Here is a 20,648-nt window from a genome sequence, read left to right as displayed (position 1 = left end):
TGGGGTGGAGGAGGGGGAAGTAGCGGTGGAGGAGAATCAGGTATTTGGTGAGTTAATTGTTCCAATGGTCACTGAATTTAGGTCTATGTCTTTGATTGACCACTGAATTTTAAAATATCGAATTTTGATCACTGAATTTAAGTCTATATCTTTGATTGGCAACTGAAATTTAAAATGTCAAGTTTTAACCACTAAATTTTGAAAAATATCGAGTTTTGGTAATTGAACTTAGGTCCATGTCTTCGATTGCTTATTGAAATTTAAAATGTCGAGTTTTAGCTACTGAATTTTGAAAAATGTTGTACATAACTCACTAAATTTTAAAAAATGTTGTACATTATTTACCGTAAACTTGATATTTTTCGAAGTTCGACAGGTATGCTAGTGAGTAATGTACGACATATTTTAAAATTCAATGGTCAAACCTTGACATTTTAAATTTCAGTGAGCAATTTAAGACATGAATCTAATTTCAATGAGCAATCGAAGACATAGACCTAAATTCAGTAATCAAAACTCGACATTTTAAATTTCAGTGACCAATAAAAAACATGGACCTAAGTTCGGTGATCAAAACTCGACATTTTTCAAAATTCACTGGCCAAAACTCGACATTTTTAAGTTCAGTGGTCAATCAAAGATATGGATCTAAGTTCAGTGACCATTGGTACATGACATCAATGAGGGAAATAATTTAAGGTTTGTAGTGAGGTTGAAGTAGGTAAGTTTTTAAATATTATTAATATATGATTTTTGATTAAACAAACTTCACAAATAATATGATTTTTGATTAAATAAACTTCACACCAAATTTTTGAATTGGAAAATAAAAACACCTGTTTATATGTAATTTCCTCATTAAAAAATTCCTTTTCTTTTTCTTTGTTTATTTTTAATCATTTGGTTATTTTTTATTTATTTTCACTTTCCATTGCTTTTCAATTTATTGAGGATAGAATGTCTTAAGTGACATTAACGGACATTAACGAAAAATTGGGACGAGTGTCATCACAAAGGATCATTTGCGTGAATTAGTGAAATGTTAAAGATGATACGTGCTATTAAAATTCACTAGGAATAAAATAGTAACAATAAAAAGGCTTAAGACCTATACAATAAACCAGTGTTCTAAAATGCACGCATATATTTCGTATATATCTCCTTATGCTTGATGCATTTATAAAACGTCCTACATATGGGATATGTATGTGATAATGCGGTTAACTCATTTCGTTAATCGAATATGCAAGCTTAAACACCAAAACTCATTTCAAAATACATTTATGTTAAAAATCGTGTCAAAATTAATCTAGCAAAGTTTAGTTCATTTTTTAAATTTTTAAAAAAAGGTAAATTAATCTCAACAAATATCAAATTGACCAAAATCATCCAAGCCTCTGAATTATATATATCAATCTTTAAATTTTCAACGTTTAGTAGAGTTACAAACTATCTACTTCAAGTTTAACCCTCCTCCTTGGATATTTCTCTTGTTTCACTATCAAGTAATGCTAGTAATGAACAATCTTGATTTTTTATGATTGTGATGATGAGGAGGAGATTAATAGTGATATCCCACCATCTACAAGAAATAATAGAAATTTTCGAGTTGAAGTAGGGGAGCTCAATGAAGATGATTTTACATCAAATAACACGAAAGATGACTTGGATGAAGATAAGTTTGAATTGAAATTTGACAATATTTAGGATTTTTTAAGGCAATTTTTGTAAATAATCTAATCGTAGAATTGATACCAAGTAACTGCAGTTCTTATAATTTTAAGCATTACGTTTTTTGTTAAAAATTTAAAGAATAAGTATAAAGTATAAAGTTCAAGTAATTGTAGTGTTTATGATTTTTAGCTATATATATATACATATTTGTGAAGAGTATGTACAAAGTTTAAAGAATGTATTATTTTATTTATTTATTAGTTTAGAATATTTAAATTAATATTAAAAATTGAAAAACGCATAATTACGCATACGTTTCGTATAGACATGCATATTCTTGTAATAATTGATACTCGACCGAAATGCGTTGTCATGCATTACGCATTTTAGAACCTTACAATAAACAAATGCTCTAAACACGTTCGCTATCCACATTAGTAACATAAAATCAGATTCAAGTTATAACTTTCAAAAAAAATAAATTATTTTACATAAATATAAATTACATATATTATAACTGTATTTAAAATTGATAAAAAAAAAATCTGATTAACATTCGAGCTATTCATTATAATTTTATAATACATATCGTGAAACAATAGTATTACAATATAATATAATCCTCGTTAATTGGGATCAACTTATCATGAGTAATTAATTGTAAATTTATTATGCAATTTAACATTCATGACGAGGTAAGATTTGACCAATTCGATGAATAACAAATCAAAACAATTTAATATTAACTTAAAGTTATGAAATACATAGAACTTCTCCTTAAACAATTTATTAATAAAGTTTTAAATTAAATTATCTTTAACATTCTATATGTTATATGCATAATTGCATATGTAGAGAAATGTTATACTATGCATCATTGTTTTATTTAAGTTAAACAATAGTGACACGTTTGATCAATTAATTGATGGATTATTTAATTTTTATGACCCGTTATAAATTATTTTAACGATTAATTAATATCCCATGTATGCTTAGTAGATATGTTTAGTTTATGCTAAACAATATAAGGAAAATTCTACTTGTACTTGTACATAATTATTTCACATAATGGTGTTCATAATGTGATGTGACAATCATTCGGTTATTGATGTACATGTGTGATATTTGAATTAAAGGGTGGATCGAGTGACACGTGTAATTATGAACACCATTACATAAACAATTATATATATGTAACACTTCCCACAATATAATTATGACAAATCAATTAATTGATAGGTCGTTTAATTATAGGACCTACCACGAACATTTTAATAATGTAAATAATTGGTATAGCATGTCATCGTTGATTAGTAGTGTGCTTATTGAATCATTTTTCAGCATATGTGCACCGTGCACTTATTTATATTCATTAAATGCGTGTACACATATAATTAATAAGAAATAATTTAGTGTATGCTAAATGATAGTGACATGATACATCAATTAATTGATGTGTAATCTTTTTCTGGGTCTTATAAATTAAATTAAATTTGTTGGATTAATTAATATTTCAATCAACACTTAGTCCCGATTTGGTAGGAATTAAAATTTGAAATTTTTATCTAAATTAAAATCAACATTTAATTTTAACCACATAATTAATAGGATCCATAACTTTTTAATTATACATTTTAATCTCCATCAAATTGGGGCTTAGTATATCATTTCTTTATAATCATTCAAAAATCTTCATAAATTCGCGTGCACATATTTTTGTCGAAGTATTTATTATATGAAATAGCGCTTCTTATCGCAATATTAGTGCTACAACATCAGTTGACACTACTTAATAAGTTCAATTAAAAGTAAAAATATATAACTGATTTAACTATATCTCTCATTTAACGTCACTTAGTGCCTTGCACGAGTAATGTTAAATACTCTATTTTTATTACATAAATTAGAGGGAGCTTCCTTCATTTATATATGCAAATATAAGTACCATCATTTAACTAATATAGCATATTGTTTCCATCATACTAGATTATGTGCGTATATTCATTATAGTCCTCTAATTAGTTTTTGATTATGAAGACGTTTAATTTTATTCTATATCATCGTTTATTCCGACTCGGAGAGATTTAAAGCCAAACATGTATTCAAGAGGCCCCTGAAAATTTAACCAATAGACAAAAGAAAAAAAATTGATTATGTAACTTTAATAACAGTTTAAATACCAAATTGCTTCTTTTTAATTAATGGAGACCAATTGGATATTGAGACAATAAATTAGGGACTAATATTGCAATTTATCTTTATTATTATTATTATCATAATATTAATTTTGAATTGAATAAATGTCTACAACTAATTTTGGCGGATTAGAATGTTATTATTGCTTTCGCTCTCACTCTGAACTCTATCCATTCTCGTTCATACAAACTAATTCATATCTGTATGTTTTCATTCTACAATCTGCAAAACACAGTTGATTCTGAGCATATCATTTTGTTGAGTTAATGGATAGAAACAATTATAATGATTTTAGTCAAGAAGCTGATATTGAGAATGACGGCGGAAGAGGTGGTTGTGGTGGTGTTGGTGTTGGTGTTGTGGATGAACGAAATGAGAGCAACGTGTCGTCGTATATACAGAGAGAAGCAGCCCTGACAGAGGTGTTACTGAAGAGTAGAGTCAATAATACTTCTCAGATTGCCATCATTGGGGCTAATGTTTGCCCAATCGAAAGCTTAGATTACGAGTATGAATTCAATTTTATTACGCTTCAGCTGTTTTTGTATGATTCTCTTTGGGCTTTTCGAATTTCGGATCCATTTTAGAACTTTCGGTATTATATAATTTTAATTTTTACGTCAGAGCATAAAACATACTCAATTATTTATATTTTTCTTATGCTATAATTCATACATGTTATGGACTATATTTAGTAATTGTGTTGTGAAGCCTATAGTATTGTAAAGCTTCATTCTCTTAATTAATACTGAAAATAATTCTGGTGTTTTGTTAGTAAAGATGAATGGAATTTTGCCTATTGACGTGACTGCAAAAACAAGCAAATTTTTCTCATTTTATACTGGAATCGTTGCAGGTTGATTTTAATAATGATATGCTAACACTGTTAGATGGTCTCTTCATTTTTCAAAACTACTTAGTAACAACCATATGTCCAGGGATTTAATTCAATGACAATTTCTTTTGCAGGTTTGTTGAGAATGAAATCTTTAAGCAAGACTGGAGATCTAGGAGAAGGGTTCACATTATTCAGTATCTTTTTCTCAAATGGACACTTGCCCTTCTCATTGGGTTAAGCACTGGTCTTGTTGGCTTCTTGAATAACCTAGCAGTCGAGAATATTGCTGGTTACAAGCTTCTGCTCATTGGCAATCTGATGCTTAATGATAAGTAAGCCCAATTTTTTTATTAGATACAGAACACTCTAGATTCATATCAAATTCAACGAGCCTTTGGTTCTTGATGCAAAATTATTGGCATCATCACATTCCAATTACTTCTCTGTAACACTGGCTTTCATTTATCCTTGAATATTGGGTTCATAACACTAATTTAAGCGAATTTTAATGCAATATCATATAATCATATATTCTAACAGCTCCTACAAACCTTACAGTGCCCGTTCTGTTGTGCACCCCTACCCAATGTTTGATATTTGCTTTGCTGTAGTGAAATACTTTAACATGGAGAGTGACACTGCATTGGTGCTTATAAGGTTGAGTTGTATAATAATCCTTTTATGTTAATGTAATGTACTTAGCCATAATTTCCAAGAAACTCTTTATAATTGGGGGCAGAAATGGAAATGAAACGTTTTGAATTGGGTGTGGGAAACATGTTGAAAAGGCTCAGGAGGTCTTTCAAAATTAATAATTACATTTGACATAAGTTGAATTTATAAACAGATCTTTAGAATGTTTTAGAAATATTCAGGAATGTTTAAAAGAGCTTTAAGAGACCTTTGTACTATAGATGTCATTTACCTTGTTTTCTCTTTCACTTTATTGTTATGATTGTAATTGGCAGAAAAAATGATTTCCTTGTACTTAACTTAAATCTCTCTCTTGTGTGGTATTTCATAATTGGTTGAAAAGAGTGAACTATTTTTTTTTTTATCCCAGTGCAGGTATTATCAGGCATTTGCAGCATTTGCAGGACTGAATATGATTCTTGCTATTTGTGCTGCGGCACTCTGTGCATTCATTGCCCCTGCGGCCGCTGGGTCTGGCATACCTGAGGTGAAAGCATATCTGAATGGTGTAGATGGTCATTCCATTTTGGCTCCGAGTACCCTTTTTGTCAAGGTGGCTAACATCTTTCCAGTATTCTTTCCAATTCCCAGCATAGTCTTTCACTTTCCCCACGCATGCACATGCCTTCCTCTCTTAATTTATTATCAATATGCTGAATGAAATAAGTGGAAAGTTGTGATAGTTTCTAGTCCATAAAAGTTACAGATGTTTTAAGAGAGGCAAGCTGTTTTGCAGCTGCACCCTAAGACAATTATGAATTCAGAAATGAAGCTGTTGGCTTCTAAACATAGTTCAAACTGGACTGTGGTCTATACACATACTATATCTAGGAATGAATTACTTTTGAATACGTAATAAAATGCTTTCCCCAGGTCTTCAGTTAATATTTTCTTATAATGCACATATTCCATAGACAAATTTTCAAGGAAATAGTTAATTACATATGCATAATTCTACAACGAAAAAAAGGCAAAGACTTATTCTCCATAAACTTGAAGTTTATGTCATCCTTTGCCACTCTGTGTATCTATGCAATCCATAACAACTTATATCTTTAGTATGTCGATTCTTGTAGATTTTTGGTTCCATTTTTGGAGTTTCTGCTGGATTTGTTGTGGGTAAGGAAGGACCCATGGTACACACTGGTGCCTGCATAGCCAACTTTCTTGGACAGGGAGGCTCTCGCAAGTATCATTTGACTTGGAAGTGGCTCAGGTACTTTAAAAATGATCGAGACCGAAGGGATTTGATTACTTGTGGGGCTGCTGCTGGTGTCGCTGCTGCTTTCCGCTCCCCTGTTGGAGGTGTTCTTTTTGCTCTTGAAGAGGCAGCTTCATGGTAACAAGCACCATTGTAAATTGAACAAATACTTTTCAATCAAAGGATATGAGTTAATTAAGCCAATCATCTCATTTATCCATTCAAGGATGTTTAAGACGTGAGTTTCACAGCGCATGCACAGGGGAGAAAAATAACTGCTTAAATATTTTAAAAAGTAATGGTACAAGTTGCTTTTTCATTTTTTGTATACTGGGTTTTCAATAGATAATTCAAATGCATCTGAGTTTATGGCCATGCTGAAAAATATACAAGAAAAATGGAATACATATAATTGATTGGAAAATCTGGTTATATGAGCTGGTTTTAACTTGCATCATCCCTTTAAGTGGTGTCTCTTAAAGAAACTTATTTGCCCATTGTCTACTTATAGGTGGAGGAGTGCGCTTCTTTGGAGGACTTTCTTCACAACTGCTGTTGTAGCTATGGTAGTGAGATCTCTAATAGAAATTTGTCGGAGTGGAAAATGTGGATTATTTGGACAGGGAGGTTTGATCATGTTTGATGTCAATTCAGCAGATCCTTCTTATAATACTCCAGATCTACTCGCCATTATGTTAATTGGGGTTCTTGGAGGCATTTTTGGAAGCCTTTACAATTATCTTGTAGATAAGGTCCTTAGAACGTATAGCATCATCAACGAGTAATGCCTGTTAACCCCTTTCTCTTATGTAGTAATATAGTTTGGTCCATATAGGACCATTCAAATATGTTTTACACTAATAAACACCATATCTATTGGTCATTAGGGAGATTTTTTCCTGAAGCATGACAGCAATATTTTAGCTTTATTACATTAAGATGAACAAACTATTCATAAACACGTGTTTAACTAAAATTGTCTTATTTATCTGAAATGCACCTGCTTTTCTTCCCTTTATAGGAAGTCCTATTTTAGTTTTGGCTCTAATCATAGGAGAAAATTCAAATATTTTGGAATCAGAATTTTCAGAATGCAGTGAATTATTTTTATCTTTGGAGAGAGAATTCATATTTGGAATTAGATTTCTCTGAATGCAGTAAATTTTATATTTATCTGTATCATATTTGAATGTTAATCCTCTTTTTTTATTTTTAACAATTTCCTGTAGGAGAGGTCCTGTTTTCAAGGTTCTACTTGTCATTACAGTTTCCCTTCTGACTTCTTGTTGTGCCTTTGGCCTTCCTTGGCTTATAAAGTGTACGTCCTGCCCCATCGGCATGGAGAAGGAATGTCCCACCATTGGCCGCTTCGGAAAGTACAGAAGTTTTCAATGTCAACCAGGATACTACAATGATCTGGCCTCCATTTTCCTCAACACCAGCGATAATGCCATCCGCAATTTATTTAGTTCAACGAATGAAGATGAATTTAAACTCTCTACACTATTTATTTTCTTTGTTGCTATTTATTTTCTTGGTATCGTTACTTATGGAATTGCTGTCCCTTCTGGACTCTTTATTCCTGTCATACTCGCTGGAGCCTCATATGGGCGCTTTGTTGGGAGACTTTTGGGTTCGACCTTGAATCTTGATGTTGGTCTCTTTGCTCTTCTTGGAGCCGCCTCCTTTCTTGGTGGCACCATGAGAATGACGGTCTCGCTTTGCATTATACTCCTGGAACTTACCAATGATCTATTAATGCTGCCATTGGTGATGCTTGTTCTTCTTATTTCGAAGACTGTAGCTGACAGTTTCAACAAGGGGGTCTATGACCAAATAGTGGAGATGAAGGGTTTGCCTTACATGGAAGCGCATGCTGAACCATACATGAGGCAGCTGGTCGCTGGGGATGTATGCTCAGGTCCGTTGATTACATTTTCTGGTGTCGAGAAAGTGAGTAATATATTGCATGCTCTAAGGATGACAGGACATAATGGGTTTCCAGTTATTGATGAGCCACCATTCTCAGATGCACCGGAACTATGCGGGTTGGTTTTGAGGTCTCACTTACTTGTTTTGCTAAAAGGAAAAAAATTTGCAAAGAATCAGGTATTGACAGGATCAGAATTTTTAAGGATGTTTCATGCCTTCGATTTTGCTAAACCAGGATCTGGTAAGGGGCTTCATTTGGAGGATTTGGACATCAGTGATGATGAAATGGAGATGTATGTTGATCTCCATCCAGTTACAAATACATCTCCTTACACAGTAGTAGAGACTATGTCCCTTGCCAAAGCTTCAGTCCTCTTTCGACAACTTGGTCTCAGACACTTGTGTGTCGTCCCAAAGACACCTGGGGTAAGAAATGTTGTTGTATTATCTGTTATCTGAACGAGGTACCGGCAATATTTCTCTTATTTTCTCATGTTAGCAAACTAAATCCACTCGGTTAAATTCGCACCTCACCCTGCAGGTTTAAGTTTTCAGATCCTTTCAGAAATCCCGTATTTCTTATATCAAGAAGCAGCTTTTTCCCATACTATAGTTGCACAGTCTACTGATGAGGTTTAGAATTCTTTGCAACCTTAACTTCTTTTCTATAATCTGCAGAGACCTCCAATTGTAGGAATCTTGACACGGCACGACTTTATGCCAGAGCATGTGTTGGGACTCTACCCGCATATTATTCCTCACAAGTAGCTACACAGGCAAGTGAACGTTATTCGGTCCATCTGCTCGATCACTTGACATTTTTATCTGTCCATGAACTTTGGCTGGCTTATTGCAAGGATTCACTTCCAACAATCATATGCACATTCCTTCAGATTTATCGAGCTCGTAGACAAATATTATGGTGTGATTATTGTATAAAAGCGAACCTTTTATTGAACTTGGCAATTGGGTTGGTTCAAGATAAGATCATCTTGGCTGGCGTAATAATTTCTTCACCGTATTTCAATTTTGTTGTGAACTGTAGACTCTTAATTGACTGTTGCAAAAGGTTGGCATTTTGGCAAGCTGATAGAAAAATATTCATAAAAATTTCTGTATGGATGTTTTTGAAATTGAATGAGAAAATGTCTTGTGCGAGATTGCCATTGTATTCAATTATGACATTAAACATGAGCACTTGGATTTCCCAAATGGAGAATGGTTATTTCAGTTTACATACATACAGTTTTTACATAATTATTTACAAATCCGTGGAATGCAAGGGTAGAAGATGTCACATTACCACATACATATATCTAAACATGTTTGGTATCCAGTGCTAAATGTGACTGGAAAATACAACAGGCAACCGTTCCAACTTCTTTTTCTTTACTATTTTCGCTTCAACCAAACATGTCTTGCACAATGTAGCTATCACCACCTCATATCTGAAGATTGCCCCCATTCTAAGAAGCAGCTACCATGACGAGTGTTCTATATTCTTCAGCCCACGAAGATCTCATGCTTCAACACTTGAAACGTTGTCCTTGAACGGTCCAGAATCATGCAGTAATTTCATTACAAGTTTAATCTGTAGAAGAATTCAGTGAACTATAGTTGAGAAACGATGATACGAAATTCAAAAGAAACTATAGTTGATAAGCGATACGAAATTCAAAAGAACGCAGAATGAGTTTATTCTGATTCAGGTCCCTACTAGAAGACTTATAACGACTACCAAGAGAAAATTGACAAGGTGGAATGAAGTTAAGTTCATCTTGCTCAGTTCAGAGGGAAGAAAGGTAACTGCAGTTTTCTATTTTATCGAACTTTCACACCTTAATATTTTCAAGCTCGGTCCATCTCAGTTTCATAGGTTCAGCTAGAGAGATAAGACTAATTGCACCTTTCATAATTGCAGCCTAGAGATTTACACTACAACATAATTCAGAAAGATGCATCATCAATAAAAAAGTGTCTGGCTTCCAAGATAACCGAATACATTTGTTGTCTCTAATGGCTTAAGCTTCCACTCGAGGTAGTTCAAGACAAGTCTTTTAGGATAAATATCAGACAGACTCACTTGTAGGACATACACCAGAATTAAGAATAAGAAATAAAAATGAGTCTTAAATTAAGCAGTATCATATGGTTATTGATGGACATATCTAAAATATAATAAAATTACCTGAGCTGCTTCCCGAGCCAAGAAATCTGCAATGACTTTACGAAACTCTGCATCCAGAAAGTAGTGACAGCTGTAGGTTGTCACTGGCAGATAACCCCTCTGAATTTTATGTTCACCTTGAGCTCCAGCCTCTACCTTGTCAAGATTAAGTTCAATAGCTGCTTCTATTGCCTGCAGCATCAACATCAATCCAGGTTTCAGGAAGTTTATTTTTCCATCTATATAATAGCTTGTTCGCATGTGAAGAAAAACCAAGTTTATTAGCGAGCCTTTTTCAGATTAATACGGCTTATACCATGATTATGTAAACATCAAGCTAAAGATCGCGTGAAAAGAAAAGATTATGACATATTCCCATGAGTCAGTAAGGAGATCAAAATTTCACAAGACGCGACATTTATCATTTATGTAGATAATGTTACTACCTGATACTGCCCACAAGGGATATAACTTTACAGATAAAAGCAGAGAGTAAATTCAGAACCTGATAATAGCAGGCTTCAAAATGCAAATTTGGATAATATACACCTGGGTGACATCCCCATAATCTCCCATATAACGTATCTCCTCCAATAAGATTAAGGGCTGCTGCAACAAGTTCTTCCCCTTCTTCAGCAGCAACAAGTAGTACATTGTCGCCCATTTTTGAAGCCATATTGTGGAAGAAGTCTCTTGTTAAATAAGCACTACCCCACCTATAGACAATAACAAAAAGCATGTGTTCAGCTAAAATTCCAATCTTTTTTCCACAATATGCAATCTGCAAGAAACGGAATGCTTGACATAATGCTGGCTCAAAAAAAAAAAAAAAAAAAAAAAAAAAAAAAAAAAAAAGAGATCAAAATTTCACAAGACGCGACATTTATCATTTATGTAGATAATGTTACTACCTGATACTGCCCACAAGGGATATAACTTTACAGATAAAAGCAGAGAGTAAATTCAGAACCTGATAATAGCAGGCTTCAAAATGCAAATTTGGATAATATACACCTGGGTGACATCCCCATAATCTCCCATATAACGTATCTCCTCCAATAAGATTAAGGGCTGCTGCAACAAGTTCTTCCCCTTCTTCAGCAGCAACAAGTAGTACATTGTCGCCCATTTTTGAAGCCATATTGTGGAAGAAGTCTCTTGTTAAATAAGCACTACCCCACCTATAGACAATAACAAAAAGCATGTGTTCAGCTAAAATTCCAATCTTTTTTCCACAATATGCAATCTGCAAGAAACGGAATGCTTGACATAATGCTGGCTCAAAAAAAAAAAAAAAAAAAAATCAACAATGAAATAAAAGGTTGAACAAAACACACTGAACTTATTATCTGTGGTGTTCCTGTAGAACTCATAGAAGGTATCCCAGTGCCTAGCCTGCCAACACGCATTTTTAGACAAACAAAAGTGAGAACTTGAGGATACAAAATACTAAATGAAAATTCAGAAAGTAGTTTAATATTTAATATTTTTTTCCGCGAGTTAAGGCATATAGATATCAACTCTTACAGAAATAATGCAATCTCATTTTTATGAAAAGATAGAAGCCCACCAGCATTAACTACAGATATCATCTTCATCATTGAGGAAAATAAGAATTGTTTGTGATGCAATATATACCTTAATTTCACATCCTCTTAGACGCTTCATGGTTAAATTCTGGGCCGATATCTGCAGGAGGGAATTTTGCTTTAACATGGAACTAAGTTAACATCCTTTACAGATAAAAGAACATAAAGGGAAGCAACTAGCTCTTCCCAAAATATACTCTTCCTAACACAACTGTGAGTTTTCTTGACCAATAGTCGCAGCTTTTATGAGTTATAATCATAAAGTTAGATAATCCTTTCAAAAGGTCATAAAGTAAGATAATGCTTCCTAAGATACTAGGAAACAGAATCTGCTCTGATCCTGTCCAGGAGGTTTCTCTGTATATACAACTACTGTTCTATATACAACTACTGTTCTATCTTTGAACCACAATAGTGTAATGATTCATGCTTGGAAGACTTCAGTAGAAAATCTGAGGCCTCCTTTTATTTTCATGCGAGGTTCATATACTGAGGTCCTTGTACCAACAGTTTACCCGACTCTGCATCCTTCTATTTCCATTGATCAACAGACAAAAGAAAAATAAAATGAAAACCCAAACCTTCTTACGCTCTTGACGAATATTTTTCCTTTTACTTTGCTTCATGTCCATCAAAAACTCATCAAAACTGCATTAAACAGTAACATCAGATTAGAAATAACAAGACAACCTGAAATATTAACACAATGTTTACATTCAGATTGAAAACTACAAACAAGGACAATCTTACTCCCAACAGTAAGATTCTTGTGGCATTGAATGAAAAACAAGGTTGGTTTACTTTATCTATTAATATCAAATAATAAAGCGAATACCATGAACCAAATAAGCATCTACATATAAATAGTTATATACCTTTTATAGTTTCGATTTTTCCAGTGATACTGCATTCCAATCCTCTGTAGAAAACCTTTCTCCTTCAACTTGTCCCACTCATTTGCAGAAGGGAAAGTGATGTGCAGTGATGAAACCTGAAACTGGCAAGACGAAGATATGCTACTGTGATTATCTGGCACTATTTAAAAGAAAAATACTTATGCAACCAAAAGATATTCAAACAAGATACAACTCTATGAAACCTTAATGTAGGAACATTTTGGCTTGATAACAGTTGTGCCGCAATTAGGGTTTTTGGAATTTGTAGTGAATTGGTTATTGCAGGTGGCAGCATGATTCTGGTATATGAGAAGAGTGGGAGAGCTGGAGAACCTGATGTCTAAAGCAGTGTTCTAAAAGGCGTAATGCGTGGCGATGTGTAGAGGCCAAGCTATGGGCTGGGCGAGGCATAGGCCTAAAAAAGCGTTTTCTTATTTTTAATATTATTTTAATTTTTAATCAATCGAAAAATTGTTTAATAATTAAAAATAATACCTGCCAAACATGTAAAACAAATTTATAGGAAATTTATACATTTTTCCAAAATTTTCAACAAAAATATAAGTTCCAAATATAAACATTAAATAGTAAATAAATAGGAATTTTTGGAGATTTCCTTTGTTCAAAACTTCAAGCGACTATTTTGAATTTAGAACCGACGAAGTGAAGAAATCAACATTTAAGTTTTAACTTAGAAAAATTGTGAAAAATAAAATAAAAAAGATAATTATGGATGCCTAGGCGCACATAACCACACTTAGGTGGGCATTAGAGGTCAACGATTGCTGTTGACCGCTAAAAAAGATGCCAAGCTACTTGGCTTGACGTTTCCGCCGCACATCGCGCATTGGCGCTACCAATGCACGCTGTTTAGAACAGTGGTCTAAAGTTAGCCATCCAGCTATATTTCCTTTACCTAAACTTTTGTGTCTGATTAAACAATTAAATTGGGGTCATTGAATAATCGAAAACAGATTCTAAATGGTAGCCAGAGATTGACTTGTTGGAAGAATATGAGAGCATATCCACATAAAACACACAGATAAGGACTACAAAATCAAAGAATACATATCACATAATTTCTAACCACAATAAAAAAAAGATACTCAAATGCGCTTCCAATTTTATCCATGAACAGTAAGTTCCCTGCCTCAAGAACGAAAAAAGGAAGAGGAGAAATGATGTAGGACAATCCTATAGTAAATAGGGTAAAAGTTAGATGTTTACATTAAGAAGTTTGTTGTTTAGAATAGGATTTCTTTTCTTTATTAATTAGAATAGGATTTCTAATTTCTTTTAGATTACAATTTTATATTAGTTTCCTTATATTAGTAAGATTAAGGAATAATTTGTCTACATATACTAAGGCTTTTTAATTTAAATAAATTCAATTCAATACAATAAAATTATTCCCTACATAATTTCTAGCTTTTACTTCATTCTTGTATCAAGAATTCCAATTCCGTTTCTGCACCAAAATTGGTATCAGAGCAAGGTTTGCCATTAGCTGATGTTTACTTATGATGGTAGTTATATGAATCATCGACGATGATCAGAGGATTACAAAACCAACATTGGTCAAGAATTTGAGATGCAGCTGACAAAGATTTGTAGACCGTAACTGCTAAGTATATTGGTTGAAGCCTAGAACACAACGACGGGTGGCTAGAGAGGTTTCCTCGAGCCCCAACTAAGTTTGGGTACACACAAGTTACCAAGGGTTCTGTGAAGATCTATCTAGGAGATATAAAAGAGTCGAATTTGAAGCATAACAAGATTTTTAGAACACGATATGCAACGTGATACGAACCATGAGAGTGGTGAGAATTTGATATCCAAAGCACTGGTGAAAGTCTTAAATTTGAAGAATGAAAAATACTCATCTTGCTATCAAGCTTCACAAGTTAAAAAGGGGGCAAGAAATTCAAACTATGGAGACATGTAAAATTTTACTTTCTATTGAAAAGTACTACAAAGATGAGATTATATGTAAAGTGGTAGAGATTGAAGATTGTCGTGTACTTTGAGGACACTCATGGTATTGTACTGTAGATGCCACTTACATAAATTGAGATAACAGTAATGCGTTTAGGTGGTATGATAAGAAGATTGTATTGATGTTATGTGATGAGCAATTTGTGAACACTAGTGTAAACAAAGAGAAATAAGTTTATAAGGCAGATAATGAGGTTAAAAAAATGTAATTCAAGATAATTAGGATGTTACCGTTCATGATACTACAGTAGAAAAAGAAAAGTATGTGCAAGTTGAAAATCCGAGACCCGTTGATTCCTTATATATGAAAATTGCAATTGAAGACCCCAAGATCGAGTTGCACTCTGATGATAAACAAGTCGAACTTCAGAAAGTGTCCAACAAAAAATGAGGGATTAAACTTTCCAATCACAAAGGAATCAAAGGTGAGGCTAGTTAACTTGAGAATAAAATTTTTGTTAACATTTTCTACACTTTCAATACCAATTAATTGCATAAAAATAAGAAAAACACGGACGATGAGGATTTGAGTTTTTGTACCATTTATTTTGTATTGAAGAAAGCATCACTCGACATTATAAAAGAAGATAAGAAGTATGAAGAATTGAAAATAGCACCAATGGTCTCTATTGAAATCGGACTCAAGGATGAGATATCAATCATGCTTCGTTTATAAGGGAATATCTCTTAGAAATTGTCCGTGAATAGGGATGTCAAAAAAGCTGAGCCAAGCGAAATAGGGCTCGTGAGCCCGAGTGCAAGCCCATGCCCACGAGCGGCTCGTTAAAACGACGAGCCATGAGCTGCTCGGCTCATGGCTTGTAATTTTTCAGTGACCGAAACCGGTCACTGATTTATTTATTTTTATTTTTTTTCCTCTATTATAAATACCCCCTTAACTCCCCATTTTTTTCATATCAATTATCTCCTCATTCTCACTTCTCATTTCTCAACTCTCTTTTATTATATCAATTATCGAGTTTTTACTCTCTTGTAATATTATGCAAAATATACAATATCGATTCATTTTTTTTACAGTTTATTCAGTTACAATTTCAATTCATCAAATTCTCAATTCTCACTACATTTTTATTTTTCTAATTATTATATTTGAATTTCATCATAAACAATCAAACAAATGGATCAATGCTCATTTGTTGAGAGCTTATTCGATACGGGATATAGGCCACATGGCGAATCGCCTAGGACGACGCAAAGTCAATTTCCAAATGAATTTGTCGGTCTAAGTGACGTACCCATACCTGAAGATGTTCACATTCATGGTCATGGAAGCCACAATTCAATTGATTTGGATGATATTAACATTCCCAAAATGGAATATGAAGACTAAGATGCCGAATTAAACATCCCAGATTCGAGGGAAAAGCGAAAGGGCAAAAAACAAGTAAAATGTTGGGATCACTTTAAATTGATTTCAACGGAAAAAGTCGTCGATAACCTTGTAGAGTCTAACATACTGCAAACAAAGATTGGCATGGAAAAAAAGAATTGGTACCACCCATCTCAACCGCCACTACAAAGCATGTGCGACCAGACATGGACTTCTTCCAGCTGGTCAATCACAATTGCAATTTGACAGTCCAAACGCCGGTTCTAAGACTTCACCTCTATCCACGTGAGTGTATTCGAAGGACAATACACGAACCGGAATGGTGAAATTCGTTGCCGCCATTGAATTGCCTCTAGCTATTGCAGACAACCAACACTTCGTCTCATTCGTGAAAGAATATCTACAATCAAGATATGTTGAGGTAAGTCGAAATACTCTTCGTGCCGATACAATACAATATTTTAATAATTCAAAACAATTAATTATAAATTTGCAACAATATGGGGTGTTATATCTTTAACTTCTGATATATGGAAAGGAGTTAATAAAAGAGCATATATAGCTGCAACCGCATACTATATAGACCCACATTAGTGCATGCATAAAAAAATTATTGTTTTTAGAATTATTGAGTTTCCTCACAATGCTAATAATATATATAATGCTATTATCAGTATTGTTAGAAAATATAATTGCGAGACTAAAATTCGGTCTTTTACTTTTGATAATGCTAGTGTTAATAAGGTAGTCGTCGATAAATTGTATAGAACACTTCAACCTGATTTTGGTGAGTATTTGTTTCATATTCATTGTGTGTCATATCTTGAATTTAATTGTGCAAGATGGTTTAAAACATATAAATGATGAATTTCAAAGGATTAGGAATGCATTAGTATATATTACGATCTCTCCTAGTAGAAAATAAATGTTTGAAGATTTTTGTACCAAAGTAGGGGTGACAACTGTTAAAACATTTGTTAGTAACGTAGGTTGTAGATGGAACTCTACTTACTTACTATTAAAGTCATGTGAAGGTTTCGAACATTTAATAACTGACTTTTATAACAATAAACACATTAGAAGTTATGACGATTGCATGTTAAATGAATCCGATTGGGTTTTAGTTTTGAAAGTTAAACGATTTTTGACATCCTTTTATGAGATCACAAAGATTTTATCCGACATTTATTATCCCACAAGCTGTATGGTGCTTAAACACCTTTATATAATTGCAAGAATATTTCATAAATATAAAAATGATCCTACTTTTAGTGAAATTATAATTTCTACGGAATTAAAGTTTAGAAAATTTTGAGAATAACTGCTTATGTTATTTCCTTTAGCAGCGCAATGGACCCCCGATATAATATTTCAAAAACTAAATACGTAATTGATCAGATCAATAAAGCCTTAACATTTGATACACCTATCACCTATAAGAATTTAAAGCAAACATTATGCGGAATGTATGATTTATATGCGAAAAAAATGGGTGCGAATGTTTGTCGCACAGCCTCCGCACCTACTCCTTCGGCTGAAATTGAAGAAGAAGATGCCGAAATAATGAATTTATTACAAAGCATTAATACATTTAGATATAATGCAATTGCAATATGTTCATCTAGTACCATATCGTCTATATTTGCATCTCATCAAACATCGACCGCAACTCAAAATGCGATGCCTGTCGAATTAATTAATTACTTCAATCATAATATGCCAACAGATAGGACAATTAAAAAAAGTTAAGAAGTAATTGAATTCTAGCGAAAGTATGAAAGATGTTGGCCAATTGTTTCTGCAATTGCGAAAGATCTGCTAACACCTCCGGTTAGCACTGTTGCTTCGGAGTCTGCTTTTAGTGCAAGTAAAATGGTATTGACCGATGTCAGAAGTCGACTAAAAGATGTTTTGGAAGCGCTAATGTATGTGAAGGATTGGCAGGACGCTCATTTTCGACTATACGATAAATACGCTGAAATTGCATGTCGTCAGGTAAGTGATATTTGATTTAATTATATTAATCAAAATTTTCTTATTTTTTAATCGTTAAATTTAATTTTCTTTAAAAAATTGTACACGTTACAATAAATTGTTCGTGTACAATTTTTAACTCCGCCTACTTAAAATTGATGTAGCTGATCCCAAGCCCGAATAAAGGAGGAGAGTTTATATTTTATCTATTTTAAAAAGAAATCGAAAAAAATGTATTTTTTGTAAATGTATTTCAAAAAACAATTCTTCTTTATTACATAAATATTTTTTACTTTATAAAAAATATTACGATATGATAGAAATAAAAAAAAAATGTGTCTTCGTTAAATTATTTTTATTTTTTTAACACTTTATATTTTTAAAGTGTTTTCATTACATTATTTGTGTTTTTCTCTATTTAAAAAAAAATGACGAGCTCGCGAGCTAAAGCTCGGCTCGGTGCGAGCCAAAGCTCAACTCGTGGGCCGAGCCGAGCTTGAACTCGGCTCTTTGAAAATGAGCCACGAGCTCGGCTCGAGGTTAAGGGCCGAGCCATTTACATCACTATCTGTGAAGAAGATAAAATGAGAATGGTAGGAAAAATTAATTTCAAACAATGCAACTAAAAAATTTAAGGTTTATAGAGCACATCAAGAAATTGATATTTCTTCAATATCAGTATTAACCTCAACCTCAGAAGCACGAACGCTGCCGAAGATCCTTGCAGCGTGTCGTAGGTGAGAAAAGGCAGCTAATTTGAAGAAATGCAACAAGAAAAATAAATAGGAGGAAGAAATGGAGAAGAAATTAACGGTGACCGTTGAATACCTGGGAAGAAATGCAACTGGCAAAAGTGTCTGGGAAGCAATCATTTGGAGAAGGAAAGAAAAAAGAGAGAAAAGAGAAAAGGAAGGGACTGTTGGGTTGAAAAAAGTCATGGAAATGAAAAGTCTTACCTTTACCAATGCAAATTTTAAATTGTTGGGCCCACCACCTATAAAATTTCTCATTTAGTGTATGTTATGTACGTTTTTTATCCGTTCCAGCTGTAATCTTTGATAAAATAATAGGTAAAATTTTATTTCAATCAATTTTGTACCATTTCCCCTTTAACTAAAATCAAACTTGTATAAGAAGTCGAATACATATTCTTCCTCATTATAACCTACGAAAATTGCAAGAGAAGTTAAAAAAAAAAAAAAAAAAATCACTTAAATTTTCCTTTGTTATTTCATCTTTTTCAAAATTTCATCAATCCAAATTTAAAGAATCATTTGTAAGATTAAGAAGAAGATAATTTTTTTTTAAGTTTCAGGTAATAAGGAGTATGCCAAATTCTCAACTTTGGAGATTTTGAATCCATCCATGATTGTTACCTCTTGGACCAGAAGACTTGGTGAGTTATTTATGGTGTTTGCATATCTATGCTTCAAAGTTATGCTTTGAAATTATTGGGTCAACCATCTTCATCGTTTTGTTGTGACCGAAATTGGAACACTTGTTCCTTTTTACACTCTCTTAAACGAAATAGGCTAACTCCAAAACATGCGAAAGATTTGGTTTTCATCCATAGCAATATTCGTTTCTTTTCAAGAAGGAGTGCACAATACTCACAAGGAGAGACTAAAATGTGGGATATCGGTGGAGATGCATTTGATACAGTTGAAGATGTTGGTGTGCTTGAAGTTTTTAATTTATCTCTAGACGAAGCAGAATTGGAAGTGATAGTATTTGTGGATGATGGAGATGAAGATGTTGAAGAGGTTCAAAAGGAATAATATAATTAATTTCGTTTTAACTTTTTGAACTTATGTTATTAAGAAACATTTATGAATTTAATGTCAATTGTGATTTCAATTTATCATTATATATATGATACAATAAGTATAAAAAATCTATAAAATTATAATAAACTAAAAATAATAATATTGTAATCAACGTGTCGGCAACGTATCATGTTGAAACTTTTTCAAAAAATCGCGTGACGTTTCAGACACTCGTGTCCGTGTCAGTGCTTCTTAGGTATTAACAAAAGTTTTTGAGTATTTTTCTCCTGATTGATTGATTTCATTTGTTCAACAAAACTCAAATATGAGTTTTTTTTTTTTTTTTTTTTTTTTTTTAAGTGGGAAAAAATGATGG

The 20,648-nt window shown here is 33.0% G+C and overlaps 2 protein-coding genes across 3 annotated transcripts in view; one reads left to right on the top strand and one right to left on the bottom strand.

Moving 5' to 3' along the window:
- Positions 1 to 3,990: 3,990 nt before the first annotated feature.
- On the top strand, positions 3,991 to 9,692 carry LOC111409809 (chloride channel protein CLC-c-like). Its single transcript, XM_023039870.1, has 7 exons — positions 3,991 to 4,378; positions 4,840 to 5,040; positions 5,777 to 5,954; positions 6,478 to 6,740; positions 7,114 to 7,383; positions 7,832 to 8,960; positions 9,213 to 9,692. Exons 1-7 carry the CDS (start codon positions 4,137 to 4,139, stop codon positions 9,300 to 9,302), a joined length of 2,373 nt encoding a protein of 790 aa, XP_022895638.1. The 5' UTR covers positions 3,991 to 4,136; the 3' UTR covers positions 9,303 to 9,692.
- An 18-nt stretch (positions 9,693 to 9,710) lies between these two features.
- Positions 9,711 to 20,648, bottom strand: part of LOC111409810 — a 13,764-nt gene continuing 2,826 nt past the window's right edge. For both annotated transcript variants that reach the window (XM_023039871.1, XM_023039872.1), the window contains exons 6-12: positions 13,166 to 13,287; positions 12,872 to 12,938; positions 12,340 to 12,390; positions 12,044 to 12,096; positions 11,672 to 11,882; positions 10,723 to 10,893; positions 9,711 to 10,125 (exon numbers count right to left, since the gene is read on the bottom strand). In XM_023039871.1, coding sequence (XP_022895639.1) covers positions 10,054 to 10,125; positions 10,723 to 10,893; positions 11,672 to 11,882; positions 12,044 to 12,096; positions 12,340 to 12,390; positions 12,872 to 12,938; positions 13,166 to 13,287 — 747 coding nt within the window. In that variant the 3' untranslated portion in view covers positions 9,711 to 10,053. The remainder of the gene's footprint in view (positions 10,126 to 10,722; positions 10,894 to 11,671; positions 11,883 to 12,043; positions 12,097 to 12,339; positions 12,391 to 12,871; positions 12,939 to 13,165; positions 13,288 to 20,648) is intronic.

The sequence above is a fragment of the Olea europaea genome, chromosome 15 (assembly GCF_002742605.1).
Source record: "Olea europaea var. sylvestris chromosome 15, O_europaea_v1, whole genome shotgun sequence".
NCBI classification, from domain to species: domain Eukaryota; kingdom Viridiplantae; phylum Streptophyta; class Magnoliopsida; order Lamiales; family Oleaceae; genus Olea; species Olea europaea.
Note: the sequence above shows the minus strand (reverse complement) of the source record. Positions and strands in the feature narration are given on the sequence as shown.